Below are 25,793 nucleotides of genomic sequence, written 5' to 3' on the forward strand. Positions count from 1 at the left end.
GCGGGTCGCCTTAGGTTTCAATGCTTTGGAAACAAACCGGGTAGACTTTTGGCGAGGGTGGCACGGTCGAACATTCCACGCCAGTTTATCCCCAAGATTACCAACCAGCGGGGGTCGCGGGTTTCCACGCCACAAGCTATTCTGGATGGGTTCCGAGATTTTTTTGAGGATATGTATGCTACAGGGAACTGTGAACGTGGGCCTTTGTTGAGGGATTATCTAGATGATGCAGGGATGCCCAAGTTGAGGGTAGAGGCCCAACAGGCTCTGTCTAAACCACTCCAGGGGATAGAAGTGCAAAAAGTCATCAGGAAACTAAAGCTGGGGTCTGCCCCAGGGGTAGATGGTTTCTCAAATGAATACTATAAAATCATGGCACCCCAAATATATGGTCCTCTAATAGATTATTATGATGAAGTGATAGACCGGGGCTCATTTTCTAAGGGAGTAAATGAAGCACTTATTACCCTGATTCCTAAGCCTGGCAAACCATTGGACCAGATGGAGTCCTATAGACCTATATCCCTCCTCAATGTGGATATAAAAATTTTGGCTAGGATACTGGCCGACAGGTTGGCTGCCCATATTCCATCTCTGGTAGGGGAACACCAAGTGGGCTTTGTACGTGGCCGTCACGCAGTTACCCATGTGCGGAAAGTATTGTTGGCAACGGCCTATGGGCAGGCTACAGGGGACCCACTACTATTAGTGAGCCTTGATGCAGCCAAGGCCTTCGATAAAGTCAACTGGGACTATTTGTTCCAAACCCTTGAATATATTGGGGTGGGAGGGAGGCTTTTGGCTGCAATAAATACGCTCTATCGGGACACCACGGCACGGGTTCTGGTTAATGGACTTCGTTCGGACGCTTTTAAAGTGGAAAGGGGTACCAGACAGGGGTGCCCCCTGTCCCCATTATTGTTCTTATTGTACTTAGAACCCCTCCTGCGTACCATACTAAAAGATCCTAATATAAAAGGAGTAACATGTCGTGGGAAAGAAACAAGGGTACTTGCATTCGCGGATGATCTTTTTTTGACCCTCACTCAGCCTACCATCTCGGTCCCTCACCTGATAGAGGTCATAGAGGAGTTTGGTTTTTTTTCTGGTCTTACTCTAAATTTACATAAGTCAGTAGCTCTCCCAGTTCAATCTGTGGTGAGGGAGGAGTGGGTGGGAGACTTCCCGTTCCTATGGGCGGAGGGGGTGGTCAGATACTTAGGTGTGCTAATCCCATCTGATCTTTCCCGGTTAGCTGAGATAAACCTTGGTCCACTAAAAGATAAGCTAGTAACAACACTGCGGGGGTGGAGGGGGTTACCCCTATCACTACAAGGACGAATAGCTCTATACAACATGATCCTGTTCCCTAAGTGGACATATATTTTACAAATGCTCCCGCTCATTCTGAGTTGTAAAGAGGACACTTGGCTTCAGAGACAGCTTAATGGGTTCCTATGGCAAGGAAAGAGAGCACGTATTGGGATCAAGACATTGATGCGGCCGAAAGGGAAAGGGGGACTAGGACTTTTGGACCTGAAATTATTTTCGATAGCCAGTTGTCTACGCCACCTGTCGGACTGGTTCCGATCCACTGAACACTTTTCATGTACTGGGATTGAGACTGCGCTGACAGAACCACTACACTTTGCATATTGGTTACAGGCGCCAACAAACCAGTTACCCCCTCTGGGTCCTTACAAATACATTTTGAATCCTTTAAGAAAAACATGGCACTGGATAAGCAAAACCTATAAATGGGACAGATCGGTGTCGCCCCTGTTGCCAATCCGGGGTAACCTGGCATTCCCAGAGGGGGGGTCCTCGACCCTATTTAAAAAATGGTCAGCGCGAGGGATCCGGTTTCTATTTCAGGTAGTAACAGAGCAGGGGTTAATGAAACCGTTTCAGACCTTATGTGAGGAGTTTGGTCTGGAAGGGGGCGATACATTTGCATACCTACAGCTAAGTCATTATGTCCGTTCGTTGCCGGACGGCTCCCTGGCCGGGGGTGTGTGGGAATTGCAGGACGCTTTGTTGGGGCTGGAGGCGCAGCAGAGAACTCCACTGAAATACTACCATAGCTGCTTGCGAGACTCTCTAACACCATTGGACACTACTCTCATATGCGATAGATGGTCCAAAGAGCTTCGTTGGTGTTTGACATCACAACAGCTGGAGATTTGTTTGAAATCGTCCCAGGGAGTGACTGAGAATGCAGCATGGACAGAGATGAACTACAAATTCTTGCTGCGCCTCCATATTTCACCCCACAGAGCTTTCAGAGCAACTTTGCGAGAGTCAGATGATTGCCCTAAATGTGGGGGTCCGGGAGCATCCCTGGGACACATGTTTTGGTCATGTCCATTGGTGCGCTCATTTTGGCTGGCAATGGGCGGACAGGTGTCGGGCATGTGGAAGGTACGGTGGAGGCCTACTCCAGGCCAACTATTTGATACCTTTCTGGTGCAAGGGCCGCCACCAGAGGGCCTGAGGGCTTTTTTAAGGAGAGCTGTGTTGATGGGGAAAAGAACAATTTTACAGCAATGAATAACACGAGAAGCCCCCTGCACATCACACTGGCATAGCGCCATGATGCAGTGCTGTTCAGTGGAGAAACAGAGGATCCGGGACCTGGCCTCTGTAAGGGGAGACCGTTTTTGTAAGGTTTGGTCACCGTTCTGGGACTCACTTACTTCCACAGCAAAAAGCAGGATTTTGAATTGTTAGGGGAGGGAGGGGGGAGGGGAATCAGTTGGAGAGTTTGTTTGGAAGCAAAGGAAGAGGGAGGGGAGGGGGGGAGAAAAATGAAAATCATAGGTCCTGCGTATGTTTGAGCAGATTTGATATTTTCTTCTTTGTTAGATAACAGTTTCTCTGTGAAAAGGTTTTTGTTTCTCAATGTTGTGGTCACAATATCTTGCATTGTATGAAGTTGTGCTAATAAACAATATTTAAAAAAAAAAAAAAAAAACTTTTACAGAAAGTGCCTTAGCCCCAGTCCTCAAAATGGTTCAGTTCTTCCACTGCATCTGATAGCTTTGAACAGGAATTGAAGATGAGTGGAGATGTCATCTATTTAAGTGCTTTGACTAAATGCCACGTGGTACTGGCATGCAAGGGTGGGTTTTTTGTTTGTTTTTTAATTTATTTAATGCTATTTGGTATACCACCATTTGAGAACCAACATGGCAGTCATACACATTAAATAAATAGTACTCGCATACTTCTTTTGGACATACATAGACACGTAGCCAACAAATAAAACACAATTCATGGTCCAGCTGAGGAGGGGTAAAAGTTATATATAGCACAATATAAACTGTAAAATTTTAATTGCAGAGAGACAAGGCAGGGGTGGGGAAGACAGTCAAAATTGTGTCGGATAACTGTCCATACAGTAGTCAGGAATAATGAGTATAACTGACAGAGACTGAGTTGAGAAAGGCATGGTGAAACAACCAGGTTTTAAGAGGGGTTTTTAACTTAAAATGATTCAGTATGAATATCCACTGGTCGCTGGTTTAAATTCATAACTGATGAGCTCATCGTGGGTTTCTGGGTATATAGGAAGAAAAGAGACGCTTCTAAAACTGTCTTAATGAGCAGTAGAAAAGAAACATGTGTTTGAGTAAATGTACTGGAACATACACAGCTGTAATCCAGATGTGGATGGTGCTTTGCATGATTTCCTCTTTATCTTTGAATCAAATATTCAAGTTCTATTCTGATTGTGTCTAGTGCAACAGATGAGGCCTGGCGGCTCTTATCCTCCTATCTGACTAAATACAAGTGCCAGAATAATCAGTATCACCGCTGCATCATCAACCAGCTGCTCTCTCATGGTATACCGTTACCCAACTGGCTCATTAACAGTTACAAGGTGAGCACCTGGAAGAGACTCCACCATGCTGACTGTGGTGTAGCAGGTACTCAAATAATTGAAATGGCGCATACAGATACTTCTGTGAAGTATTATAAAAGGGAATTTTGCATCATGTCTTACTATTTGTGTTTTTGCACTTTATTAGAGTCTGGTTTAGTGGGGTAGCCATGGGTAGGTCTGGATAGGTGCAGGCCCACCAAGTGTGGGCGCAGGCCAGCCAGCAAAGACACAGCTGTGATGTGGTTGGTGGGGATCCCCCAAGCCCTGCCTGTCAAACTCCCGGAGTACAAAGAGAAATGTGGGAAAACATAATAGAAAATAACACTTCCCTGTTAAAATAATTTTTTGGTCTTGTGCTGTATGGAAAAAAACACTAATGGGAAATTATGATCCCTCAAAAAAAAATTTTTTAATAAAGAAGGGAATTCTCAGAGATATTTATATAGGTTATTTATATAGGTTTTCCCACATTTTTCTCTTTGTTTTTTTTGTTTTTTTTTTTGTTCTTTCCCTCCCCTCTGGTGATCAAGTCTCCTAACTCCACCCTCAACCCCCCCTTCCTCCGAGTACCTTTTAAAGCCTTCAGGTCTGCAGCGACTCATACTCACTTTTGCATTGGCCCTGAGTCTTTTCTGATGCAGCTTCCTATTTCTGCATAGGCGGGACCAGATCAGAGGTAAGGCTCGGGGCTGGCACAAGGCAGCAGGTATGAGTCACTGCTCGCTGCCAGTGAAGAGCTGAAAGCCTTAAAAGGTACCTGGGGTTGGAGTTGAGAGACCCAGTCACATGTGGGGAAGGGGAAGAAGAGATGCCGGGCAGGTTGTAGGGTTGGTGGGCTCAAGCCCATCCAGAATTGGGTGTCTGACTATGCCCCTGGTCTGGCTGGCAAAAAAAAGGAGAGACTTTTCACAAGTGGATAAAGCACCCCTAGCCTTACAGAAAACTCCTAAAAATTAAGCTGGAGGGGGGGGGGGGGGGATTTATGTGGTCAAAAAGCCTGAAGTATTGGAATTTTCCACTTCTGTCTGCATGTGCAATCATAGACATGTTTTTCCTACAGCAGAGTTTGTCAGCAGTAGTACTTACCCATCTTGAGTTAACCTGATGTAAACTGTGCTTCAGCTTGTAACTGGCCCAGTGTCTAGGGACTTAAATCATTCAGCTGGTTTTAGACCAGTTTTCTGATGTGGATCAAGACTATGATTCTGGCTGCTCTTGTAAACCACAAACCAAAAACAGATTTTAAATATCACAGGATGAAAGGAAAACAATAGCATTTCTCACAGTTCTTCCCTATGATCTAATCCAGTGTGATTGGTCCTAGTGGTAGACTACAAAGGAAAGCATGCTGGGAGCTGTAGTATACAATCGGAGGCTTATGGAGAACATTGCTCTCCAAAATATCCTTAGAATAGATGTCCTTCAGGTAGTACACATGGTCTTATATTTTATCTTGGCTATTTTTCATATAAGGTTTTTTTTTTTTTTTTTTTCATTTGTTTGTGTGTCAGTCCAGAATGCATTATTATGCTGTACTGTGACTTTCACAGTTTTCTATGCTGAAAGGTGAAAACGTATAGAAATGGCAGTTTATTGAATGTATGGTAACCCCTTAACAGGAAACAACCTATTGTAAGGCTGGTTGCACCTCATCACCCTATCTGGAAGATCTAGCTTGAAGTTTAGGGATTTTTTTATTTTATTTTAGTTATATTTGTACCCCGCGCTTTCCCACTCATGGCAGGCTCAATGCGGCTTACATGGGGCAATGGAGGGTTAAGTGACTTGCCCAGAGTCACAAGGAGCTGCCTGTGCCTGAAGTGGGAATCAAACTCAGTTCCATATGTGACCCTGGTGCTTTTTCTCAGCCTATTTGACATCACATGCATTGCGATTAACGTAGGAAAACAAGAAAGGGTAAGGCTGAAGTGTATAGTTCTATCGTTTGTGTCCTCTGAACCCTACTTTCTTTTAACCAGTAACCCAGCATCTGAATGCCAAGGCTTTAGAGCAGCAGGTTTTCAGTGGACAACAACACATTTGAAGGCTATACAGGCATGATAGGTTCAGTCACCACTGCAGCCTTCTAATATACACCGTACAGCAATGCTAAAACCTCTTTCCTTTAACATTTTGCTAGACCAATCCATGTGCATTGCTTTTCTTCCCTAGAACAAAGATGCACAACCTGACCAGAGGCAAAACCAGATCTTTAGCTCACAATCCAGCCTTTTTCTTTCTTTAACAGTTAGCATAACATGACTGTCAAATAATAAAATAGCCTAGCCATGTGATTCTGAGCAGACATTTAATTTACAGGCAGTGGATGCTGCAGAGCTGTTGCGTCTCTATTTGAACTATGACCTTTTGGCAGAAGCATCTGATCTGGTTTTAGAGTACGTTGATGCATTGCTGGGAAAAGGACACCAGTATTTTGGCATTGAGGTGAGTCTTGCTTTGGTGAGCAGCACTCGGGGCCAGCCCTTCCACTAGGTAAGGAGTCGGCACTGTGTCGTCAAAACATCCCTTTAAAACAGCTGTTGGTGTGAATGCATGTTGATTGTGGGTATCCTGACTAGCTGGGTGTGCCTTGAGATCCCCTGGCATTTAGCATCCGATACCTTGGTTCAGTACTGACAGCTTCCCTTTTATGTAGAGTGGCAGGAGCGTGACTGGCTTTATTCTAGGTCCTGAGTGAAACATAATCATGTACTTGTAAGGCATATAAGGGGCATTCTAGTGTACCTTTGATGTGTGTACTACTTGTTTAATTATTTTATATTCTGTAACACAATAACTATTAAATCAAGATGGTGAAAATTATACTGAAATTTCAGGTAGAACTGAAAATGAATACATTAATACTGAACAAATGTTGGAAAGAAAAACTGGCTTTTTAAATTTACAGATGTGATCTTGAATAGTTGTGTTTAGTGTGACTGTAATTTTTCTTTCAGCATCCACTTTCTGCTACCTCTCCTATGGTGTGGCTCCCTTACTCGGCCATAGATCATCTACTTTGGGTATTAGCAGAAAATCCTGCAAACCAATACAACTCAGCAGTAAGTATTTCGTCAGGTTTTTCAAATATCTGTATTGTCTGCCTTTTTTTATATCACTTAAATCAGCAGCCTGCAATGGGCATATTTCTATTAACCAGCCAACGTAAGAGTGAAGAGAGAGGACTTGGATGTTTTGGTTAAACTCAAGCCTTTTCTTTGGTAGCTCAAGAAGTTACATTCAGGTATTTTCTTGCACCACTGGACTTTGTTTAAGTTGCTACCTGAGGATGAAGTGACTTGCCAGAGGTCACCAGGAGATTTGAGTCCTGACTTAACCTGGTTGTCAATCCACTGCTCTGACTAGTAAGCCACTCCAACTGGACATAATAATGGCATGGTAACAGTGAGTTATCTAACACTGACCTGAACTGAGAGAATGGAGCCCCTTGGGGAAAAACTCACATTTGACTCGTGGGGGGGGGGGGGGGGGGAGGTGGAGAGATGAACATTGTGGCAGGCTTGAATTTTAGGGAACCAAGGGAAAAAAGAACTATTACCTTCCAAGTAAAGAGTGAAGGAGGTCTCACAGTTATGTTCCATGTTCCCTTCCAGGTATACCAGAAGCTGCGAGAGAAGCTCAGCGACTATCTCCAGAAGGTGGATATGGCAACACGTGATATGTTATATCGTTGTACTAGGCGGTGACCTGATGTATCTGCACTGTCAGTACCTGATGCCTGATATGACTTGAGACCAAACCTTTATTGGACACTGGATTTTGGCAGACTGTTATAGAAAACTGTAAATCATGTGTGAAAGTGGAACTTAATTGGACTCAGTTGGGGGGTTGAATGGAGACCTAGCGTGCTGACGGTGCTAATGTTTTACAGAGTTATATTTTTTCAAATGCATCGTAATTAACTGTTGGTGGATCTGATCTTTAAAGGCTGGCAGAGTTTATTTTTGAATGTATTAGAAACACATTTTTGACTTCGTGTCCATATGACCACTGTCGTGTGCTGGTAAACCCTGCTTTGCACTTCTTGGGGGTGAGCATAATTCTATAGTTTGTGGGTTTTGTTTTTGTAAATCTTTTGGAATTTTTAAAATGTTCTGTTTCTACTTCAGCTAAAATATTTAAAATATTTCTATCAAGCCTCTTTCACCTCTCTGCTGTAATTGGAAATTATAGAATTCACAATTTTATCTTTTTTTATTTATTATGGTGTATCATCTTTAATAAATATACAACTTTGTTGCTGGTTGTGTGTGTATTTGAGCTTGTTTAGATTTCATTACATTTATTTTGATTTGACTATGTATACAAGGATATGGGATGTAACCTTCCCCCATACATAGGAACATAGATGACAGTAGATAATGACCTAAATGGTCCAGTCTGCCCAACAGTCGCACTCATCAATTCATGATTAAACCAACAATGAATGCGGTATAAATACTTGATACTGATCTTTCTTTACCATTTCTGGGGCACAGACCGTAGAAGTCCTCCAGGCACTGTCCTTAAGTTCCCAGTACCTAAATCTGCATTACCCAAGCTGCAAAGGACTTAAATACAAATCAACTTACATGTCCAGTTTTTCCTACATAAGCACGCAACTGTGGAACGCATTACCAAAAGCCTTGAAAACTACGAACGACCACCTAAACTTCCGGAAAACACTAAAAACTAACCTTTTTAAAAAGGCATACCCTACCGATCCAACATAAATGCCTGATCTCTGCAACACACAACAAAACTAAAGAACGTAATGGACATAACACAACTTTTCCGTTGTACGATTCCCTAGTGTGGCTGTGCCACATGAACTTCATCTTACCACAACATCACTTTGTATTTGTTTACACCGGAGTCTGTAACACCTCTCCGGTACTATGTAAGCCACACTGTGCATACAAATAGGTGGGAAAATGTGGGATATAAATGTAACAAATAAAATAAAAATAAATAAATAAACTACTGGAGTTGCCGCCAAAGCCCACCCCAGCTTATCCCAATCTGTCTTGTCATATATGGCTAAATAAATCACACAAAAAAATGAACCCCTATCCATCGTTAAAAATGTCCAAGGCAAGATAGCACTGGCGTGCGTCCCTGATGGAGCTGCTGAAACAGGGTGCTCTGGACGTACTGGCAAGCAGTTTATGGGAGCATTAAGATAAGTCTTGTTTGTTTATGTATTCTTGTATCCCACTATTATCCAAACTTGTTTTTGAATAATTGTGGGATATAAGAATGCATAAATAAATAATGCCATACCATGCAGAAAATTAAATGTATTCTAATTTTATGCACAGAAAACTTGCAGCTAATGGGGGGGAGAGAATGTGCCAAATACATGTACAGAGAGGTTTTGCAGTAAGCCCACAAGAGGATTGTGAAAAATCACAAGAGGACCTTACAAGACTGGGAGGCTGGGCATCCAAATGGCAGATGACATTTAATGTGAGCAAGTGCAATCCAAAATATAGTTACGTGATGGTCCACATTAGGAGTCACCGACCAGGAAAGGGATCTAGGTGCCATCATTGATAAGTTGAAACCCTCTGCTCAATGTGTGGCAGCTAAGAAAGCAAATAGAATGTTAAGTATTATTAGGAAAGGAATGGAAAACAAAAATGAGGATGTTGTAATAATGCCTTGTATCGCTCCATGGTGCAACTGCACCTCGAATACTGTGTGCAATTCTGGTCACCCCATCTCAAAAAAAGATATAGAGGAATTAGAAAAGATACAGAGAAGGGCGATAAAAATGATAAAGGGGATCGGAAAACTTCACTATGAGGAAAGGCTAAAGCAGCTAGGGTTCAGCTTGGAGAAAAGACGGTTGAGGGGAGATATGATAGAGGTCTATAAAATAATGAGTGGAGTGGAATGGATAGATTTGAATCACTTGTTTACTCTTTCCAAAAATATTAGGACTAGGGGGCTTGCAATGAAGCTACAAAGTAGTAAATTTAAAACAAATCGGAGAAAATATTTCTTCACTCAAACGTGTAATTAAACTCTGGCATTCATTGCCAGAGAATGTAGTAAAAGCCGTTAGCTTAGTGAGGTTTAAAAAAGGTTTGGATAGCTTTCTAAAAGAAAAGTCCATAAGCTATTATTAAGAAAGACTTGGGGAAAATCCACTGCTTATTTTTAGGATAAGCAGCACAAAATGTACTGTTCTGGGATCTTGCCAGGTACTTGTAACCTGTATTGGCCACTGTTAGAAACGGGCTTGATGGACCTTCAGTCTCTCCCAGTATGACAACTCTTATGTTCTTATTATGCCCATGTTCAAAAGAAAAGTGAAATGCTAGCACCCATTTGGCACCTGTTCTTCTGCACCTAAATATGAACTTTGCAGAAATTTATGTGCAAGCAATTTTTGTGAGGCTCATATTTAGGCACAGAAAAACAGGCGCTGATATTTGCGTGTCTAAAAAGTGAAAGGACTCATGTCTGTAACCTGTCTGCCTTTGAACCTTGCAGGGGCTTCCCTCAGGTTGCAAAAGGAGACAAAACCAGCAGTTTAATTTCAAAAACTGGCATGAAATCCCCTCCTCCAATCCTTTGTACACAGCCGTGGCCTGGTGAAAAAAATTCTGTTAGCTGTGCATCAAAAGCCCATGTTAACCTCTCTGCATTGCCATGAAATAATAGCCTCATTAGTGTTCATTTTAATTCAATATGTAGCCATGTATTAACACCCATGCTCAATTCCTTTCTGCATTGCTCTGTGCGTACAACCCACGTTCAACCCTCAGTAACTGTGTGGTTAGGCCTGTGGTAGCTTTCTGCATCGGCACCTGTGTTTATATATGAGATACAAAAGGAAATGCCTCTTAAAGAAGTCTCAGGCAATTTGATGCCCCTTACAGTATAGCCTAGTTAGCACTAACCAAGTTGGATCCTGTGTGTCCTATTTTTGTGTATGTATGTAACAGATCTTGGTTATCCTAAAAGGACCTCTCTGTGGCTCCTTGGAACCGGTGTTTGCTTGTGCTGTAGCTAGAATGTTACTGGACCTTAATCTGTACATTCCTCTTACGCTTCCCCTATTAATGTATTCAAAGTGCTAATAATTGATTTCAGAATCACCAAATCAACCCAATGCTTGATGTTTTCGCAATCTCTTGCAAAGGAAAAACATAGGAAAGGCTTCATAGTCCTTAAATTATCAAAACCTTTAATTAAATGTTCTTCATAAAACGTATGTTTCTTAAACATTAAACTGGACCCGTGCCAACATCGGCCATGTTTTGCCACACTGCATCAGGGCAAAAGGTCCTACAATATAAAATACATTCTCAGTAAAATGTACATTCAACATCAAAATAAGCATCAGCCAAACCCATATATACCTTGCTAATACCATAACATTTTTGCGTCTCTTCCGCTTCTCAGCTTGTCAGCATCATCAAGTATTTATCACACTATTAACTGGAACATGTCTCTAAACCTGCCAATCCTATCACATTCAAAGAAGGGATGCCCAATCAATCTCTAAATTTAATCACTTCAGGAAAATTGTCCCTAATGAAAAATACTGTGTTCTGGAGGGATACAATGGGTTGTCCTGGGGGAGAATCTAAAAATGCCATTTCTTTCACCATAATCATATTAGCAAGAAAAGCATAACCCACTATGTTTTCAATTCTTGTAAGTTTTATGAAGAACACTTTATTTAAAGGTATAGGAAGCCTTTCCCATGTTTTTCCTTTGCAAGAGATTGAGAAAACATCAAGCGTGGGTTAATTTGGTGACTGGACTATTATTGCCCCTGCTGTGGAAAATAATTTGTGGGACTGTTTATTAATTCATTCCAGAACATGTGATAACCCTTGATGACAGAATAAAACAGATGTTGGCTAGCATCGCATATGTGAATTCGCAAATGGCATGCTTTGAATTATAAAACCTACACAGGGCTGCCCAAGGCTATCTAATGCCTTTATTCATACCTTCAGTTGTGTACCCCATTCAACGTGTCCAGCATCTTCTCTCTCCTCCTGCTGCCACCACCACCACACTCTGCTCTTCAAATGCATGGAGCCCTTGAGGTCCTGTTACTTTCCAGGCCTGCAGTGTGCTTCCCCCCCCCCCCCCCCCCCCCCCCCCATGCAGATTTCCAGTCAGTAGTGGGTGGGATATAGCCTGCTGTTGCTCTCTGACCTGTCTTTTTGGCCTTGCCCAGCACATGTTGCGATCTTTCTCCCCTCCCCCTCCAAAAAAAAACAAAATTGCCCCTAGTCAGCATCATGACAGGGATAGCCCCTGAACCTGCCCCTAGTTTTTAATCTCCAGTGGACAGCTGTAGCAGTTCTTTGAAACCTGCTTAAAATAAGTGTGTGCTTGCAGATGAAATCTATGCTTTGAATGTTGTGGCATGCAGATACATCATGGCTGTAGTCAGTGCTTTGCTGGTGTGTATTAGAAACTTACACAGAAAAGACATTGTTCCTCATATCTGCTTGGGTGAACATATGGCTTAACTGCGCCATTACTGTTGCAGACCTTCCATGGATTATGAGAAGCAGGATTGTGGGGGGCCTGGCCAGAATAATGAAAACCACAATCTTTCCACTGACTAATGGCTTTTGTAGACTGGGAATATTTGAAGCATATGTAGCAGTAAATATAAATACAAAATAGGCCAAACTTGTCTGAAATATTCAGGGCTTGCAAGAAGTCTCTTTTTTTGTTCTCTTTTGTTGACAGTTCAGAATTTGAGAACCTCACTTTTCTCCTTTGCTCAAAAATTTGATCTGTAGACATAAGGTCCAACATACTCAATACTTGGTTATCTGTTCCGTTTCTCCTGTGAGGGTAACTGAGGCTATGATACTACAGGTAGTGATCCAGTCTAGAATTCCTTGACTAGGCCTGGGTTTGGGTGGAGGAGGTGGTGTTAGACCCAGGAAGCCCTAGTAACCCATGCCACCTAATGAGCAACTTCTGAGTAGTGTATAACTTATTATTATTTACTGTACTGCCCAAGCTAACTTACAGATCTAGGCAGTTTACAAAGCTAAAAAATTTAGATTGGAAAATAACTACAATGTGCAATAGGAAAGAATCATCACTCACATGCACAGAATGAAGCCACACTTAATAGTGCAAGAGTGGGAAGAGAGAAAAGGTGGGGGGGGGGGGGGGCAAAAGAAGGAAAGCTGTGAGTCTGAAACAATTCCTCCTACATTAAGTCAGGGAATGTTGAATTCTTGTTGGAAAAGCCAGGTCTTTATTGCAGACTTAGTTTTTGAATGATGGTTTGGCATGGATAGCGAGAGGAAAAACTCCAGTGAAAAGGAGCAGCAAAGAAAAAGGCGTGGTGTTGACTAAATTCTAAATGAACAGATTTTGGGCATGGAAGGACTAGCTGGTGATCGTTGATTGAATGAAAGAGCTCAGCAGGCGAATAAGGGATAGTCAGTGTTGATAGATAATCTGGGAGCTTTGAAAGTAAGTGCGAGTAATTAAAAACATGATCAGTTTCTCAACAGGTAACCAGTGGAATTTCTGAAGCAAAGGAGAAATATGATCAAACTTGTGTGCATGGCATAGTAGTTTTATAGCGACATTTTGTACGGATTTGAGCCTCTTTAAATTTGCATGCGAGTAGCCTAGGTAGATGTTACAGTAATCTGGTAACTAATAATGAAAGGATAAGGGAGTGAAAAGTATCTTAACCGAAATAGTGATGTATTGAACACAATTGTTGAAGGACTAGGAAGCTAGTTTTGTATAAGTGTGAAACTTGTTGAGTGAAAGTGAGATGGGGTTCTAAAATGACCCCCCAGATACCAAAAAGAGTTAACTGGTTGGATAGGAGTGCCAAACAGAGTTAAGGGAGTGGATGGCATAGATGCCTGCCCTGTGTACCAACATGCAACAGTTTTTTGTTTGTTGAGGACCAGTTCGTGTTTCAGGAGCCAGCAAGAGATTTTGAGTAGAAATTTGACAGCCTGGGAAAATTTCTGAAAATGTGTTCTTTTTCTGCCCTATTCCCTCCAAAACCATAACTAGAAAAAATGTTTTGTACATTTTGTAAAAACTGAAACCTATTAAATATTTCCTCATAGAAATAGTAACGTAATGTGAAATGCATTTTAAGAGGTGGTTCTAAAATATTATCACTGTCTGCCCATTACTCATAAAATGCTAGCTCATAACTGTATAATATCAAGATGTAAGACACTGAAATATAAGATAATCACAAATCCTATCTTGAGCAGAGTATTGTGTTTGCAGTGTTAATTCACTTGATTATAAAAATGGTGATTGTCAAGCTAGTTGTAGGTGATGCCTTTTTATTGAACTAACTCAAGAAGCCCCCAAACTGTTGCATGTGTGCTGAATGTGGTTTGTCTGGCCCTCCAGATCAGATCCAGCCCACAGCAAGTTTTTACTTTGTGATGCTCCATTCTGCCTATCTCTCCTCCCAAACCTCTCAATTCCCTTTGCACCTTTGGGGATTTCAACCAGCAGAATGTATTCAGTCTACTCTCTGTTTCGGTGGTTCTTCCCTGTCTGTTCCTCCTTCCTAAGTTTTCCCCTTTTTCTAGTGGGAAGGTTGTAAACGCTCCAGGAATAACTTTTAAAAATAAATAAATAATTGTGATGGGGATGGATGTAGCCTCTGCTTCCAGAGCCCAGGGCTACTGAATCTACCAAAAATAAATTCATCCAACTGTTTGATACCCACAATTGCAATTCTGCCCTCTCTTACATGTTCCAGGTTGGGCACCATTATTACTAAGTAAAGGGTGGATAACCTCAGTGATCAAGGGCCACAACCCAGTTGGCTTTCAAGATTTCTCCAATAAATATGCATGAGTTCTATCTGCATAGAATGGAATAAGTGCATGCAAATAGATCTTATGAATATGCATTGGAAAAATCTTGAAAACCCAACTGGGTTGTGGCCCTCCTGGGGAAGCAAGAGGAAGGGTTAACTGCCATGCCTCTGGGAACCCTGCCTTGTTAGGACATAAGAATAGCCATACTGGGTCAGACCAATGTGCCATCTAGCCTAGTATCCTGCTTCCAACAGTGGCCAAGAAACCCAATTCGTAGCAACATTCCATGGGTACCGCTCCCGAGGCAATCAGTGGCTTCCCCCATGTCCATCTCAAAATTAGTGGGCCTCTTCCTCACCTAAGAAATAAAGCAAAACATAAAAAAGGAACTAAGATTATACTATTTTTATTGGACTAACAATATTTTTTTGTATTAGTACAATATAAAAAAGGTATGTTATTATAAAATAATAATAATAATATGTAAGAAAAGGGGAATTACATTAACCTGCACTGTAAGGTTTACGGACATGTGCTCAGAACATAAAGACCATATATTTAACTTTAAAATGTTTATTTACAACATAGGTAATGCAATAATGTTAAGAAGAGTCTGTTTTTAGGGATCTTTCACAAGGGAAATGTGCTTTACAAGATAGAAAGTCTGAATTATAAATTAGACTTGATTAATAGTAACTCACTTTGATGACTGAGGCTGCTGATTGGAGTGGTGAAGGAGGTCCTTGCTGGGAAAAAAAAGTCTTTTTGTTGCAGAGTTGTTGCTGGAGCCTGGAGAGAGTCATCTTAGATGTGTGTGAAGTCCAGCAAGGCCCAGGGGTTCAGGGGAGGTGCATCAGGAAGCAGCAGAAAGGAAGGAGTCGGAGAGAAGAGAGCTGAAAATGTGCCAGGCTTTTTATAATTTCTCGTTGGACCATAGGCAGAAGTCAGGTGGGGTGTATTTGATCCAATGAAAACTCAGGGATAGCTGAAAACTAGTTCCATCTAGTTTTGAGAGAGAGCATGGTAACCGGTCACATGTTTAATGACATCATAAGAGTTTCTGCCTGGACATCTTCTGGTATTTGTTACATTTGTATCCCACATTTTCCCATCTATTTGCAGGCTCAATGATTAGTTAGGTAAACAGTTAGGTAAACAGGCTTTTCAGTTTGTCATTGTCTAGCGTCTTTTGTTAACTCCAGTCTCTGTGATTTTTGTTCTTTGGAGATGTGGTGAATGACTGTAAGTATATACACCTGGCTAGCTTTTGTTATCAGTAGTTTCCAGGGGGGAGAGGGGGGGGGGGGAGAAAGGTGAAAGCCAGACCAGTTTATCTGATACTGTTCCACTTTGCAGTCTTTGCAGCTGTATATTTTTATATATATACTAGTAAAAAAGGCCCGTTTCTGACACAAATGAAACGGGCGCTAGCAAGGTTTTCCTCGGAGTGTGTATGTTTGGGAGAGTGTATGTGAGAGTGACTGTTTGAGAGTCAGAGTGAAAGTGTGAGTGTGTGAGAGAGAGAGTGAGTCTGGGTGTGAGTCAGGGGCGTATCTGCGTGGGGCCTCAGGGGCCTGGGCCCCCGCAGATTTCGCCCTGGACCCCCCTACCGCTGCCAACCCTCCCCCTCCGTTGCTCGCCTACCTTCGCTGGCGGGGGACCCCAACCCCCGCCAGCCGAGGTCCGCGTCCTCCTGCCGCTGCCGGCTGCCTTTGGTGCTTTCATTTGTCCATTGAAGCTGGCGCCGATGAAAGTTTCTTTTGAGTCTGACGTCGCTGCACGTTGTACGTGCAGGACGTCAGACTCAGAAACATGAGTCTGACGTCCTGCACGTACAACGTGCAGCGACGTCAGAGTCAAAAGAAACTTTAGTTGGCGCCAGCTTCAGTGGACAAATGAAAGCACCAAAGGCAGCCGGCAGCGGCAGGAGGACGCGGACCTCGGCTGGCGGGGGTTGGGGTCCCCCGCCAGCGAAGGTAAGCGAGCAACGGAGGGGGAGGGTTGGCAATGGTAGCGGCTGGGGGGAGGGGGATCGGCAATGGCGGCGGCGGCGGCGGCGGGGGGGGGCTATAATGTGCCCCCTCACTCTGGCCCTGGCCCCCCCTACCGCCGCAGTTCAGATACGCCCCTGGTGTGAGTGTGTTTGTGAGAGAGTGTGTGTGTGAGAATGAGAGTGTGTGCAAGTGTGTATGTGAGACACAGTGTGAGAGAGAGAGAGTGTGTGTGTGTGGGCGAGAGAAAGAGTGTGTGTGAGACACAGATTCTCTGTGAGAGTGAGTGACTGTGTGGCACATAGAGAGTGAATGTGATACAGTGTGAGACAGAGTGTGTGAGAGAGTCAGAAAGACATTGTATATGAGAGAGAGAGTGTGAGCCCTGCCCTCCCAATCCATGCCCATCTGTCCCCTGCCCCCTCCATTAATCCTTTTCCAGCAGTTCCCCTCTCTCCCTAAGCCCTGCCCTCCCAATCCATGCCCATCCATGCTCCTCTGTCACCTGTCCCCTCCATTCATCCCTATCCAGCAATTCCCCTCTCTCCCTGAGGCCTGCCCTGCAATCCATATCCATCCATGCCCATCTGTCGCCTCCATTCATCCCTATCCAGCAATTCCCCTCTCTCCATGAGCCCTGCCCTCCCAATCCATGCCCATCCATGCTCCTCTGTCCCCTGGCCCCTCCATTCATCCCTTTCCAGCAATTCCCCTCTCTCCCTGAGCCCTGCCCTCCCAATCCATGCCCATCCATGTTCCTCTGTCACCTGCCCCCTCCATTCATCCCTATCCAGCAACTCCCCTCTCTCCCTGAGCCCTGCCCTGCAATCCATATCCATCCATGCCCATCTGTCCCCTCCATTCATCCTTATCCAGCAATTCCCCTCTCCCTGAGTCCTGCCCTTCCAATCCATGCCCATCCATGCTCCTCTGTCCCCTGCCCCCTCCATTCATCTCTTTCCAGCAATTCCCCTCTCTCCCTGAGCCCTGCCCTCCCAATCCATGCCCATCCATGCTCATCTGTCCCCTGCCGCCTCCATTCATCCTTTTCCAGCAAGTCCCCTCTCTCCCTTCCATGACCCCCCCCTCGCATCCATGCTCCTCTCTCTCCCATGTCCCAGCCTGGCCCGCCCTCTTCCCCCCCCCTTCGCATCCATGCCCCCCCCCCTTCGCATCCATGCTGTCGTTTCTCCCCTGCCCTCCCGCTCCCATTGTTCTTCTTTACTGGCCACCCTCTTCTCTCCCCCCCCAACATCCCTTTTTTTTTTTCTTCTTTTTAAATTTACCTCCGTGGCGGTTCCGGCAGCGAAGCGTCAGGGAAGGAGGCGGCGCTCCCGACGTCTAGCTTTCCCTTCGCTGTGTTCCGCCTTCTTTTGACGTCATCCTTGACGTCAGAAGAAGGCGGAACACAGCGAAGGGAAGGCTAGACGTCGGGAGCGCCGCCTCCTTCCCTGACGCTTCGCTGCCGGATTTGTTTGGTTTTTTTTTTCCGCCCTCGACGTCATGACGTTTGACCCGAGGGCGGGGCAGAGACGGCTGGCTGGCTTGAAGGCTTCACACCACGAATCCACGAACCCTTCAGCCTGGGAGTGACGTCAGATGGCTTCATGGCTTCACAGAACGTTGTCCTCAGAACGTTGAGGGTGCGTTTTATTATATTATATATATATATATACAGTGGGGGAAATAAGTATTTGATCCCTTGCTGATTTTGTAAGTTTGCCCACTGACAAAGACACGAGCAGCCCATAATTGAAGGGTAGGTTATTGGTAACAGTGAGAGATAGCACATCACAAATTAAATCCGGAAAATCACATTGTGGAAAGTATATGAATTTATTTGCATTCTGCAGAGGGAAATAAGTATTTGATCCCTCTGGCAAACAAGACCTAATACTTGGTGGCAAAACCCTTGTTGGCAAGCACAGCGGTCAGACGTCTTCTGTAGTTGATGATGAGGTTTGCACACATGTCAGGAGGAATTTTGGTCCACTCCTCTTTGCAGATCATCTCTAAATCATTAAGAGTTCTGGGCTGTCGCTTGGCAACTCGCAGCTTCAGCTCCCTCCATAAGTTTTCAATGGGATTAAGGTCTGGTGACTGGCTAGGCCACTCCATGACCCTAATGTGCTTCTTCCTGAGCCACTCCTTTGTTGCCTTGGCTGTATGTTTTGGGTCATTGTCGTGCTGGAAGACCCAGCCACGACCCATTTTTAAGGCCCTGGCAGAGGGAAGGAGGTTGTCACTCAGAATTGTACGGTACATGGCCCCATCCATTCTCCCATTGATGCGGTGAAGTAGTCCTGTGCCCTTAGCAGAGAAACACCCCCAAAACATAACATTTCCGCCTCCATGCTTGACAGTGGGGACGGTGTTCTTTGGGTCATAGGCAGCATTTCTCTTCCTCCAAACACGGCGAGTTGAGTTCATGCCAAAGAGCTCAATTTTTGTCTCATCTGACCACAGCACCTTCTCCCAATCACTCTCGGCATCATCCAGGTGTTCACTGGCAAACTTCAGACGGGCCGTCACATGTGCCTTCCGGAGCAGGGGGACCTTGCGGGCACTGCAGGATTGCAATCTGTTATGTCGTAATGTGTTACCAATGGTTTTCGTGGTGACAGTGGTCCCAGCTGCCTTGAGATCATTGACAAGTTCCCCCCTTGTAGTTGTAGGCTGATTTCTAACCTTCCTCATGATCAAGGATACCCCACGAGGTGAGATTTTGCGTGGAGCCCCAGATCTTTGTCGATTGACAGTCATTTTGTACTTCTTCCATTTTCTTACTATGGCACCAACAGTTGTCTCCTTCTCGCCCAGCGTCTTACTGATGGTTTTGTAGCCCATTCCAGCCTTGTGCAGGTGTATGATCTTGTCCCTGACATCCTTAGACAGCTCCTTGCTCTTGGCCATTTGTAGAGGTTAGAGTCTGACTGATTCACTGAGTCTGTGGACAGGTGTCTTTCATACAGGTGACCATTGCCGACAGCTGTCTGTCATGCAGGTAACGAGTTGATTTGGAGCATCTACCTGGTCTGTAGGGGCCAGATCTCTTACTGGTTGGTGGGGGATCAAATACTTATTTCCCTCTGCAGAATGCAAATAAATTCATATACTTTCCACAATGTGATTTTCCGGATTTAATTTGTGATGTGCTATCTCTCACTGTTACCAATAACCTACCCTTCAATTATGGGCTGCTCATGTCTTTGTCAGTGGGCAAACTTACAAAATCAGCAAGGGATCAAATACTTATTTCCCCCACTGTATATATATATATATATATATATACACTAGTAAAACATGCCCGTTTCTTGCGTTAATGAAACGGGTGCTAGCACGGTTTCCTTCGGAACCTCCCCCCTCTCTTCTCACCCCTTTTGGTGTTCTGATGGCACTGGCCGCCATTGTTGCGGACCTCGGCACGCCACCTTCAATCTGCAGCATCGTTGGTTGTGAAGCCACTGACGCCATTGCTCCGCCCTCGATGTCATCACATTTGACGTGAGGGCGGGGCCCCAACACAGTATTTTCGGTGGCTTCACCACCACGAAGGCTTCGAACCGGAAGGAAGTGCCTGGAGGACCTGACAGTGACGTCAGTGTCCTCAGAACGTTGAGGGTGAGTTTTATTATATAGGATTTGTATCTGATTCCAGCAAATTCAATAACTCTGAAAATTCCTCACATCATGCTACAATGTGATATGATTTTTGTATCTCCTTAACTCTTACTTATTAATAGTTCAAAGCGGGTAACAAGGCAAATAAAAAAGTAACTTAAAAATTGGCATGTTTTGAAAAAAAATAAGTCTTTAGATTCTTACAAAATGAGAAATAACTAAAAGAACTTTGAAGTTCAGAAGGGTGATAAAGCCAAAAGTGAGAGTCTGATAAAAAGATTTTGGAAGCTTCTTTTGTTATCTCTAACATGCTTAAATGGTCATAATGATGATGGTATAACTTTCATTGGATTACAAAGCAAGCAACATACTTAAGGTTTGATGTTGTACTTTCAGATGTCAGAGATGCAAGTTCTGTATTCTGCAAGAATTTCACATACCCCTGGGAGAACTCTTTCTGCACTTTATTACAGCCATCTTTTCATTCCTCCAACTTCATGAGCTTGACTTCAGTTTGCACACCAGTCAACTTCTTATTACACTGTCCCCTTACTCTAGAACTCACTCCTGCCATCTCTCTGTATTGAACTGTCCTTCCCACCTTTTCAAGCTAGTGTTTGGAAGCATAGGCGCCCCGTATAAGAGGCTTGTCCAACCATTATGTTTTTCCCCTGCTGCCTCCACCCCGCGAACTGCAGGCTTTCCCACTCCCCAGCCAGGTCGTCCATCATCTCTCCTGTCTGCCCTTAGCTCCCCGATAGCCCTCGTTTTGTTCCTGCCCCCACCCTAGCTTTAAATATTGTATTTTTCCTCGAGTCACGGGCGGCGCCGGCATTGAAAGCAGCAGCAGGCCCATCTCTGCTCCAGCCTTCCCTCGCATGGCTCCGCCCTCTTCTGACGTATTTCCTGTTTCCGCGAGGGCGGAACCATGCGAGGGAAAGCTGGAGCCGAGATGGGCCTGCTGCTGCTTTCAATGCCGGCGGCGCCCGTGACTCGAGGAAAAATACAATATTTAATGGTAGGGTGTGGAAACAAGAAGTGGAACTAAATGGACTGCCATCTTCATTGAGCTAAGTGATGGTGGATTTTTCTGAGAAGACACTGTTGATTGTTAATGTTTGGAACTGTAGATTTTTTTAAACTATTTGTGAGATTAATTTTTTTAATTTAGAGGTATTGGAACCAGGGCCGGTCTTAGGCAGAGGCAGTGGCGTAGGAAGGGGGGGGGCGGTGGGGCAGTCCGCCCCGGGTGCACGCCGCTGGGGGGTGTCGGCGCCCTCGCTGGTTCTTTGCTCTCTCTGCCCCGGAACAGGTTACTTCCTGTTCCGGGGCAGAGAGAGCAAGGAACCAGCGAGGCGCCGACACCCCCCCAGCGTCATGCACTCGGTGGATTGGCCCTCCCACCCGCCCCTCACCGCCTTCCAGGTATGTTCTCGTGGGTGGGGCGGGGGGGGGGTGTTGCACTATGGAGGGGGGAGGGTGAGTCGTGCTGCACCCGGGGGGGGGGTGCGCAGCGGCGACCCGCCCGGGTATCAGCTGCCCTCGCGACGCCACTGGGCAGAGGTGACTGAGGCGGCCGCATAGGGCCTCGCGCTTAAGGGGGCCCCATGCAGCGCACCTCAAGTCTGCCTCTGCCTTTCTCTGCCTCCTCCCCTCCTGCGCGAGTCTTGCCCCTTCCCCCGCTCGCGCCCATCCGCATCGTCGCTCCTTTTTAAAGCTCCGCCTGAGGCATTCTCCCTCCAAGTCCGACACGCCGGCAATTCACACAGCCTGCCTTCTGCCAGCATCGGGGCGGGGGCCTCTCCCTCAGGTGCATCCCACCTCTGCGCAAGACAGGAAGTTGCACTGAGGAGGCAGGACGCGTCTGAGGAGAGGCTCCGACACTGGCAGAAGGCAGGCTGTGTGAATCGCCGGTGTCGGAGGGAGAATGCCTCAGGACTTTAAAAACAACACCACGCGGATGGGCGAGAGCGGGCGGAAGAGACAGGACCCGGAGGGGGAGAAATCTGCCCAACTTGGTCATGTCATGTAGGGAACTTAAGTTTTAATCTATTAATATTTTGCCTCCTAGATTTTACACATAGAAAAGGGACAGCCATAGTTAAAGTTGTATTAAAGAATGAATAAAATGAATTACAAGGAGTTTTTGTGGTCCTGCAAGATTGGGACCTTTGATTGGCGAGCAGAAAGGTTAGTTGCAGAGATTCTGTTTTGGAGAAGGGGGGGGGGAGCTATAGTTTGGAGAGCAGGATTGTTCTGTTACAGGAATGCTCTGTGATGATGGCATGGCTGGCAGAAAGGACTGGCACAGAACAATTAAAGGGCTGCAATAAAGCCTGATTGGCAGGGCCAGTCAAACCCGGTGCTTTAAATCTTTAATTTACCTCAGTTTCAGCAGCCGCGTCATTTGAAAGTCCTGCCCTGTCTCTAGCCTTCCCTCCCTTTGTTAGTTCGTTCCGCAGTCCCGCCTTCTGACGTCATTTCCTCGAGGGCGGGACTCTGAGGGAACGAACTCACGAAGGGAAGGAAGACTAGAGACAGGGCAGGGCTTAAAAATGACGTGGCTGCTGGAACGGAGGTAAATTAAAGATTTAAAGTACCAAGGGCGGTGCGGTATGGCGGGGGATGGGGTGAAGGAGAATCGCTGGACAGGGCAGGATGGGAGAAGAGAGAAAGGAGATTGGGGGGGGGGGGGGCGCCAACTCATAGTCTGCTGGGGGGCACCAGAGACCCTAGGACCGGCCCTGCTGATTGGAGAGCAGGGCTGAGGCATGATGGTCATGAATGAGAGCAAGCGGTTGGTTGCTATGCAGCTAAAAGTTGTGAAAATTAAGAGAGACCACATCCAGATGAGAGCTCTGAGGGGAGATTTAGGAGGATATCAGAAAATGCAGGGAAGGCATTAAGAGGCCCTGGGATGCATATGCGAAGGCATCATTGGGAGAGGGGGGATGGAATACTCGGTGAGAGCTAGAAAATTTAAGGAGCAAGAGAGACAGAGCACACTCAGATATGGAGAGGTGCTAGTAGCAGCACTGTGAGGGAATACCATGTGCTAGTCTATGTGTAAGAGTAATCTTGAGACCATAGCAGCTAAAAGGATTTTTAGAATGAGACTGTTTGAGGAAGAACCAAAGTCTCTGAGAGAAGGGGCATTAATGAAACTTCTGGTGATACATCAAGGAATTAGGAAAGACCCCAGAATGGGGTAAATTTTCATTGGAGATGATCCATTGCTACTTTTAAAAAGTCAGCATTCCATCAACCACAGTTTAGAATCAGAGGTACACAAGCCAAAAATCAGTGCTTGATTGAAGTTTCTTAGATCGCTCCATAGCAATCACCTCCAGATACCAGCAGTGAGTATCTAGGTATTAGGCAGCACTGGGAGTTATCCAGGTACCACCAATATTCAGTAGTAGCACCCGGCTAGCTACCTGGTTTGTTTGTTTATTTCTCAAGATTTGTATTCCACGCTAAATTCACAATTCTAGGCGGAGAACAATATTACAAGGGTGGACTGATGAATATTCTTTATCATATGATACATATCTAATCTAAATTTAATTAATCTCTAATATAGCTGATTTATGGAAACATTTGGTATTTAAATGTGTTGTGTGTTTTTTTTTTAATGGGAACCTATGTACTTACATCTTTTTTTGCTACTTGGGGTTGGGGGATCTCTGTGTTGCCTCTCTGGTTTGATGGGTTACAGAGTAATAGGGGGATTTGAAAGTACTGAATCTTTTCTTAATATTTTTCCTTTATTCTCCTTTGTTATGAGAATTAGAACTACTAATTGTAGTGGACTTGAACTGAATAATTTCTGTGGAGGGGGGGTTTCATGATAGCATTGTGCTCATTATTTCAATCAGTTTTTCTGTACAAGTTTAGCTTCTTTTGTGTTTATTTGAAATTTCATAAATAAAAATTTTCTAAAAATTGAATAATCTTATCAATGGGGTGGAGCTAGGGCGGGACTAGGATGGGGCCCCACCAACTTGGTCTGCACAGGGCCCCGCACTTGCTAAGACCGGCCCTGATTGGAACTAACTGCAAGTGTTTTGGCTTATAGTCTACCGCATTTTTTGTGAACAGTCTGTTTGGGGTTTTTTTCACACTGTTCTCTTTTTCCTGGTTTAAAGAAAAGCCTATGATGATTGTATGGACTCCACAAAGAGCAGTTACTGGCCTGTGGACCATAGTATGCTTTTGGGGCTTTTCGTTTTTTGAGACATGTTTTTGTTGAGAAAGACTTGCCCCTTGCAGTTTGTTTCAATTTCAAGTAATAGCAAACAAATTTTTGGTGATTGGAGTATTGTAAAATTATCCCCCATTGTATATTTAGGCTTTCTGAAGGCATCTAATAAAGTTCCTCAGGATGGATGGATGGAGGGGGCAGGAGAGAGAGAGGAAATTTGCGGGATATGGATGGATGGATGGATAGATGGATGGATGGAAGAGAGGGAGGGCAAGGGAGAATGGAGAGTTGCTGGACATGGATGGATACAGGGGAGGGCAGAGGAAAGGAGAATTGCTGGACATGGATGGATGAATGGGGGCAGGGGAGAGAGGAAATTTGCAGGATATGGGTGGATGGAGGAGAGGGCAGGGAAGAATGGAGAGTTGTTGGACATGGATGGATGAAGGGGGAGGGAAGTCAGGAAGGAGATGCACATGGATGGAAGGGAGGGAAAAGAGGAGAAATGCTGGACATGGATGGAGTGGAGGGCAGGGAAGAGAGGAGAAATGTTGGACAAGGATGGAGGGGAGGAAAGACAAAGGGAGGAGATGCACATGGATGGAGTGGAAGAGAGAGAGGAGAAATGCTGGATATGGATGGAAGGAAGGGAAGACAGAGGAAGTAAATGCACATGGATGGAGGGGAGGGGAGTGAGGAGAAATGCTGGATATGGATGGAGGGGAAATTGCTGAATTTAAGGGCTGGATTGGAACACTTTGAGGGCAGATGTTGAAACTGGAGAAAGGATAGGGACAGGGCACAGATGGTAGACAGGACGCATAAGGACACAGAAGGATGGTGGACATGGTGAGAGAAAAAGTATCAAATGGAGAGAAGACACTGCATAAAACAGAAGACACTGGGACCAAAGCTAATAGAAAAACTAAATGCTCAGACAGCAACGGTAGAAAACATTTTTTTATTCAGAATTTATTAATTGGAATATGTCAGCTTTTGGCAATGCGCATCTGTGATATTTTGCATGTAAGTTTAAATTTTTCTAGTATTGCTGCATGCTGAGTCTGACTTCTTGAGGTAACTTTCCAGTTCAGTATTTTGCCTTCATATCTGTTGTGACATGTGTTTTTCATGTGTGATCAAGATGCAGTATTCTGCTAGCGTTTAGTATTTGCAGCCCTTTTTGTTTTTTTCACTAGGTTGTATACTGGTGTTTTAGAGCCCGGTGCAATTACAGTGCTGCCTTTCCACGCATAAGGTTGTAGCTCATCCTGTCCTTG

At 44.7% G+C, this 25,793-nt stretch overlaps 1 protein-coding gene across 1 annotated transcript in view; it reads left to right on the forward strand.

The window, feature by feature from the left end:
- The window catches only part of NUP160 (nucleoporin 160), a 121,787-nt gene extending 113,546 nt beyond the window's left edge, over nucleotides 1-8,241 (forward strand). The window contains exons 33-36 of the mRNA XM_030200755.1: nucleotides 3,742-3,883; nucleotides 6,206-6,331; nucleotides 6,844-6,948; nucleotides 7,501-8,241. Of these exons, the coding sequence (XP_030056615.1) occupies nucleotides 3,742-3,883; nucleotides 6,206-6,331; nucleotides 6,844-6,948; nucleotides 7,501-7,593 (466 nt within the window). The 3' untranslated portion in view covers nucleotides 7,594-8,241. The remainder of the gene's footprint in view (nucleotides 1-3,741; nucleotides 3,884-6,205; nucleotides 6,332-6,843; nucleotides 6,949-7,500) is intronic.
- Nucleotides 8,242-25,793: the final 17,552 nt, after the last annotated feature.

The sequence above is a fragment of the Microcaecilia unicolor genome, chromosome 4 (genome assembly GCF_901765095.1).
Source record: "Microcaecilia unicolor chromosome 4, aMicUni1.1, whole genome shotgun sequence".
NCBI lineage: Eukaryota > Metazoa > Chordata > Amphibia > Gymnophiona > Siphonopidae > Microcaecilia > Microcaecilia unicolor.